Genomic DNA, 7,014 nt, shown 5'->3' with positions numbered 1-7,014 from the left:
AATTTTTTTTTTTTTTTTTGGTGACAGAGTCTTGCTCTGTCGCCCAGGCTGGAGTGCAGTGGCCGGATCTCAGCTCACTGCAAGCTCCGCTTCCCGGGCTCACGCCATTCTCCTGCCTCAGCCTCCCGAGTAGCTGGGACTACAGGCGCCTGCCACCTCACCCGGCTAGTTTTTTGTAGTTTTAGTAGAGACAGGGTTTCACTATGTTAGCCAGGATGGTCTTGATCTCCTGACCTTGTGATCCGCCCATCTCGGCCTCCCAAAGTGCTGGGATTACAGGCTTGAGCCACCGCGCCCGGCCAATTTAAAATTTTTTAAATTTTAAAAAATTTAAAATTTTACATGGATATTGTAATTACATGGATATTGTAATTAATGGATTACATGGATATTGTAATCTGTGTAGCTGTTCTATTTTCACTTTCCCCATTGGCTACCAGGAAGCTTAGGAGCAAGTTTGTTTGCTGCCTCCTTTTTTGGTACGTGGGGGTAATTTCTGCCTCATTCTCCACTTAATCTGCTGCTCAGAGAGTTCTCTGGCCAAATCTTATAGGTCTTTGTTCACCACCCAAAATTCTGTATGGGATGAGATAAGGTAGAAGCTAATGGAACTATCATCTTTGCTCGAAACAGTAGGAGGCAGCATTCGTTGAAAGAACAAGGAGGTCAGTGTGGCAACTCACGCCTACAATCCCAGCTACTCAGACAGGAGGACTGCAGGAGTTTGAAGCCAGCCTGGGCAGCATAGCAAGACCCCATCTCTTAAATAAATAAGTAAATACCCAGGCTTGGCTGCATGTGCCTGTGGTCCCATCTACTCAGGAGTCTGAGGCAGGAGGATCCCTTGAGCCCAGGAGGTTGAGGCTGCAGCGAGCTATGATTGTACCACTGTATTCCAACCTGGGGACAGAGTGAAACCCTGTCAAAAAAAAAAAAGAAAGAAGAGGCTGAGGCAGGAGAATCGCTTGAACCCGGGAGGAGGGGGTTGCAGTGAGCCGAGACTGTGCCACTGCACTCCAGTCTGGGCAACAAGAGCGAAACTCCATCCAAAAAAAAAAGAAAGACAAGAAAAAGAAGGGCCGGGCGCGGCGGCTCACGCCTGTAACCCCAGCACCTTGGGCGGCGAGGCGGGCGGATCACGAGGTCAGATCGAGACCATCCTGGCTAACACGGTGAAACCCCGTCTCTACTAAAAATACAAAATAATTAGCCACCTGTGGTGGCGGGCACCGGTAGTCCCAGCTAGTCGAGAGGCTGAGGCAGGAGAATGGCGTGAACCCGGGAGGCGGAGCTTGCAGTGAGCCCAGATCAGGCCACTGCCCTCCAGCCTGGGCGAAAAAGCGAGATCCTGTCTCAAAAAAAAAAAGAAAAGAAAAAAGAAAGGAAGGAGGGAAGGGAGGGAGGGAGGAAGGAAGGAAGGGAGGGAGGGAGGGAGGGAGGGAAAGAGAGAAAGAAAGAGAAAGAAAGAAGAAAAAGGAAAAAAGAAAAGAAGAAAGAGGTGAAGTTGAAATCATTGGCTTTCCTTGCTTAACTCCATCCTCTCTCGCAGGCTCTGGAGATTTTATTCCCTGACTCAGTGCCTCTCCTTTGTTTTGATGACAGTAAGTCCCTTGGGGGGTCAGGTCTGTGTTTGCATCTATTCTGGGGCCCCAGCACTCAACAGAGACCTCAAGGAATATGGAATGGAAGGAAGAAAAAAAGAGAGGGAGGGAGGGATGCAGAAATGGGTATGAAAATGGATGTGAGTCCTGGGTGAGCAAGCGAGGGGATAAATTCATGGACAAGCAAGGGAATTCTCGCGGACCCCTCACGGCCAATATGTGGCAGGAGTTATTATTATCCCAACATTCTCCAGAGGAGGAAGCCCAGGCTCAGAGTGGTGAGTGAGGAATGAACGGGTGAGAGTGTGAGGGAGTCCATGGGGCCAGGCCAGTCTCTCTCAGCGGCTTTCAGGACGAAGTGCACGCTGCCCTGTGCGCGCCCATTCCTGGAAATGAGGTTTCTTTCCTCTTGGACCCCAGCCCATGCCCACCCCCATCAAAGAGCATGGGCCCAGGCCACCGGAGTTGCTGAAAATTTATTTGGCTCCAGGAGCAGTGCAGGGACGGGCTGTGTTGGAAGAGAGAGGAGAGCAGATGAGGATGGCTGATTGTCAAAGCAGGCAGCAGGACCCGGGGGCAGGAGAAACCAGGCTGCCTTCCCTTCCCAGGGGTCCCTGGGGCATCTGGGTGTGTCCTCGGGGGTCGGGGGAGGGTGCTGGACCGTTGTCGTGAGTGGCACCGTTGGGGGTGAGAAGACAGGAATGGTTCAGATGGTTGGGGTGGAAGGTCGGGGGAAGGTTAATGGGCAGAGGAAGCTTACGGGTAGGGTTGGCTTGGCTTTGGCCGGTCTCGGTAGTCTGGGGTCAGGGGCTAGAGTCCAGGCTTGGCCAGGGGCTTCGGGTGGGAGTCAGGGCGCAGGCAGCAGTCTCACTCGGTCCGGCGGCCGCAGCGAGTGCCACTGGGCAATGGGCCGCCGTGGGTTGGCCAGCATGTCCGCCCAGTGGCGCAGGCCAGCCCCGCCGGCGGCCGCCCCCACGGCCACCCTCCCGATGGCCTCGTTCTTGCCCAGCTTGTCGTAGTCCAGCACGGTCAGCTCCACCTGCACCTTCTGGGGTGGGCGCGGGAGGAGGAGGAGAGAGGAGCGTGAGGGGAGGAGGCCCGGAAGGGGCAGTGTCCACCCTCACAGCTGAGGGTACCTCTCGCTGCCACCCGAGGGCTCGGGCCCCGGAGCTCGGCACGGGGGAGGGGGTGGGAGACCGGAGGGACGGAGCCTGCGGGGAGGAGGAGGCGCTGGCGCCTTTCTTCCTGAGCAGCCAGGTTTCTAAGGAAATGAACCCTCAGAACTCGGTTGCGGAGCGGGTGTTCGGCGCCTCTTGGGGGAGCAACCTCCTAAGAGCCGCAAAGCTGCAGAACTTTAACAGGGGCCGAGCTAGGGTAGGCGCCATCCCTACAGAGGTAAGGGGAGGTCTCTTTTTCTTAGACCCCTGTTCCTGAGGAGGGCGGGGCATCCTGGTGCCTCGTGGGGGGCGGGGCATCCTGGTGCCTCGTGGGGGGCGGGGCATCCTGGTCCTGCTTGGGGCGGGGCATCCTGGTCCTGCTTGGGGGCGGGGCATCCTGGTCTTGCTTGGGGTGGGGCATCTGGTCCTGCTTAGGAGTGGGGCATCCTGGTCCTGCTCGGGGGCGGGACATCCTGGTCCCACGTTGGGGGCGGGACATTCTGGTTCTGCTTGGGGGCGGGGCATCCTGCTCCTGCTTAGGGCGGGGCATCCTGGTCCTGCTTGCGGTGGGGCATCTGGTCCTGCTTAGGAGTGGGTCATTGTGGTCCCGTTTGGGGGCAGGGCATACTGGTCCCGCTTGCTAGGGCGGGGCATACTGATCCTGCTTAGGGTGGGGCATCTGGTCCTGCTTACGGGTGGGGCATCCTAGTCCCGCTTAGGGGGTGGGGCATCCCGGTCCTGCTTACATTAGATAGGATGCCCACATCCAATCTTAAGGAGTCTCTTCCTGGGTGGAGGAGGCTTCCTGGTCCTCATAGGAGGAAACAGACGGAGAGCATAACTTCAGAGCCCCTCACCTGGTTTCTAGGGAGATGCTAAAAGTCTCCCTCCGCCTAGCAATGGCTATTACTAAGGGTCTGGGCTTTTGGAGAATGGCAGGTTTGAGCTCACCTGGACTTGGTCACAGGGCACCTCGAAGCTGAAAGCTTCGTTGTAATAGGGGTTCAGAGTGTTCTTCTTGATGGTGGTTTTCTTCTTCCGCACCTTTTTGCCGCCCTGCAGCAGGTGGACCTTGACGTATGGATCTGGGGAGAGGAAGGAGGAGTCTTATAGCTCTCCACTGCTGAGTTCTTGGGCCAAGATAGAAACACCGCCTACACCCTTCGGGTCTCCGTAGCTCTATCCCAAAATCCACGCCTTCCACGGTAGCCTGGGCCCTCCCTGTCCCCGAAGAAACCCTCGGGGCTCAGAAACTGCCAGAACGAGAACCCACCCCACGCCATCCCCACACACCCCACTCCCTTGCTTCCCACACACCTGACAGTCCTCCTACGTCCATCTTCTTCAGGTTTTTAGCCTCCAGGACGATGACCGTGAGCTTCCCGGCCGTGGGGACATAGCGGAGGGAGAAACAGATGTCCCCAAGTTTCTCCTGCTGAAAGAAGGAGAGGGGCCCATCACCAGAGCCCCGGCTCCACATCCATGCCCCCTCCATTTGTCTTTTCTCCCCACACTTTGGAATGGAACGGTCCACAGTTAAGGACGCAGGGGTACAATCCACGCCGCCCCGAGGGGCTGGAAGGCCTATGATCTGATTGGCTCAAAATGTTGTGGGCGGAGGCTGGGGCGTGGCTCGGGGCGTGGCCGCGCATGCTCACCTCCTCCCGCGGAGCAGCCTGCAGCTCCCGCCAGGTCTGCACCGGCCGCCCCAGGTCCACGGAGCTCATGGGGACCCGCACCTCCCCGATGGCGTCGTTGCGAGAGAAGCGGTCGAAGTCGTACACCGCCATGACCAGCACCCTGCCCCCCAGCTCCACGTAGGGGACCTGGAGTACACAGAGAATCCGCAGTAGAGAGCAGGAAGTCAGACATAGGGTGAGGCGCAGCACATCCAGAAGGAAGGCGTGGAGTGAAGGAAGGGTCCAAGCGAACAGTTGGGGAAACTCAAATGGGGAAGTCCAGGGATCCATGGGGGAAAAAACCACGGGTCAGTGGAACCCAAATGGTACCGCCCAAGGACCAGGCTACAGCCCAGGAGTCAGCAGTGCCCAGAGTCCAGTGGAATAGCCCCAGAGCGGGTAGCTGCCACCTGAGCTGTGGCCGCCTGCAGGAAAAGCGGAAGGGGTCAGTCCCCAGTGTTCCAGGGACTGGGTGCAGGATATGGAACGCAGGGCCTGAGGGCAGGAGCTCACCTTGAAGGCAAAGGTCTCCCCAAAGTGAGGGTTCAGCGTCTGCCGATGCACCTTGGTCTCGTACCGCCTCCGTTTGTCCGGCAGCAGGTAGACCCGCACGTAGGGGTCCGAGGAGCCACCCAGATCCAAGGCTGCCAATCCCTCTGCTTGCAGAATGCCCACCAGCAGCTGCAGGGCCCAGGCACAGTGGGGGAGGCGGAGAACACTAGTCTTAGCCTCCCTTCCATGGCTCCTTTCAGAAGTGGTTGGAACCCCTGGGACCCTCCCTCCAAAGCATCCCCTTCCTCCAACCCACCTGGCCACTCTGGAAGTCATAATCCAGGGAGTACTGCAGTCGTCCTAGCTCATGCTTGTCTGCCACCTGCTGCCCTGGCCCGGATGGTGCTGGCTCCAGCTCCTCCACTTCTGGCTGCACCTTAGGGAGCCAGGGGTAAGGGTAGGTGAAGTCTTCCCCTGATAGCAGTATCCTTCAGGTTCAGAAGCCAAGAGAGGCTCACAAGTCCCTTGGGCTATACCTGAGCACTCACAGGCTAAGCAGAGTCAGTATTTGACTAGAGATGTCTGCCACAGGCAGGAAATAGACATGATAACACAGATGCAGTATGTTTGTGAATGTTTGATTAGTGGTGTCTGCTATGGGCAGGGACTAGACATGTGTTTGTCATGCTTAGATTAAAACAAGTACTGATAGTGTCCCATTGCCCACAGGAATAATGCAGGTTGTATTTCACATGCTAATGGATGTATCGGGGTGCTAGTCCAAACTGCCATGTTTACTTGTGATCTTAGCACAGCAAAACATGGAGGAGAAATGGCATATTTACTGTGTATTTGCTATTCTAAAGTAGAATGAAAAAGCAGAAGGTGTCTCCTTAACCTAGGCCAGCAATTCTTAAAATTCAATGTAAACCTGAATTCCCCTGAGTCCTGTGACAAAATGTCTGAGGTCACCTCTTCAGGGATGCTGACTCAACAGGTCAGGTGCTAGCTCCAGAATTTGCATTTCAACAAGTACCCTGTGTGATTCTGCTGCAGTCTTTGAACATCACTGGTTTAAGGGATAGGGATGGGGCTGGACACCAGGACCCTAAATGGCATCTTTACGGATAGTAATTGTATCAGCTCCTTATTGAGAAGGAAGGAGGGGAAATACCAAGTTAGTGACCTCAAACTTGAGATTCAGAGAGGGACAGTGAATTCTCCAAGGTCACACAACCGGGAAATGGTCCCTCTTGGTTGGAAACCTAGTGCTGTCTGGCTCCCAGGCAAACATTGCACTCTGCACTGAGAGACTTAATTTTCAGACCCTGCAGTGACCACTTTCCATTCCAACAGCCTCCTCCAGTGCAAATCTCTTTTATCCTCTCTGGGCTGCTGCTGCACTGGCCTCCTCCCTGGATTCCTCGCTGCAGATCTGTCCTACACAGGGGTTCCAGAGGAGTCATCCTAACACCATCTGACCCTGTCCCTCTCATGCTCAAAACATATTTGTAGCTTTCATCACCCTCATGACATGGATACTGCTGAGTTCTCCAGACACTTCACTCCAGAGTGCAGCTATTGTGAAAAATGACTCTTTGTTCCCCAAATAAGCCTCAGAATCTGGATATGGGGCCTGAATCTGGGTATGCGGCCTCAATACATGCTCCAACTTGGACTAGAATGTCCTTTTCTCTGGTCTCAGTTAACTCTGTTCCTTGGGTCTCAGTACAGAGTCACCACCACCATGAAGCCTCCTCTGTCTGACCCTCTGTTTTAAAATTTTTCTTACTGTAAATACGTCTCATTCTCTGAAAGAAATCAGCACATTTTAAAGTATTCTGGCACAAAGCTGGTTTTCAGCTTTCAAAGCCATTTATTTATTTATTTATTTATTTATTTATTTGAGACAAGAGTCTTGCTCTGTCACCCAGGTTGGAGTGCAGTGGCGTGATCACAGCTCACTGCAGCCTCCACCTCTCCATTTCAGTGCCTCAGCCTCTCGAGTAGCTGGGATTATACCGTGCCACCACGCCTGGCTAATTTTTTTTTTTTTTTTTTTTTTTTTTTTTTTTTTTTTTTTTT

At 54.6% G+C, this 7,014-nt stretch overlaps 1 protein-coding gene across 2 annotated transcripts in view; it reads right to left on the bottom strand.

Annotated features, from left to right (window-relative positions):
• Positions 1-2,058: 2,058 nt before the first annotated feature.
• SYT5 (synaptotagmin 5) overlaps positions 2,059-7,014 on the bottom strand; it is a 12,443-nt gene continuing 7,487 nt past the window's right edge. The window contains exons 4-9 of one of the 2 annotated variants that reach the window (XM_017892589.1): positions 5,246-5,365; positions 4,951-5,118; positions 4,417-4,584; positions 4,076-4,193; positions 3,710-3,843; positions 2,059-2,649 (exon numbers count right to left, since the gene is read on the bottom strand). In XM_017892589.1, coding sequence (XP_017748078.1) covers positions 2,449-2,649; positions 3,710-3,843; positions 4,076-4,193; positions 4,417-4,584; positions 4,951-5,118; positions 5,246-5,365 — 909 coding nt within the window. In that variant the 3' untranslated portion in view covers positions 2,059-2,448. The remainder of the gene's footprint in view (positions 2,650-3,709; positions 3,844-4,075; positions 4,194-4,416; positions 4,585-4,950; positions 5,119-5,245; positions 5,366-7,014) is intronic. The other variant, XM_017892590.1, reaches the window with a different exon arrangement.

The sequence above is a fragment of the Rhinopithecus bieti genome, unplaced genomic scaffold (genome assembly GCF_001698545.2).
Source record: "Rhinopithecus bieti isolate Rb0 unplaced genomic scaffold, ASM169854v2 scaffold_22436, whole genome shotgun sequence".
Taxonomy (NCBI): Eukaryota; Metazoa; Chordata; class Mammalia; order Primates; family Cercopithecidae; genus Rhinopithecus; species Rhinopithecus bieti.
The sequence above is the reverse complement of the archived record's forward strand: the minus strand, read 5'-3'. Positions and strand labels throughout refer to the sequence as shown.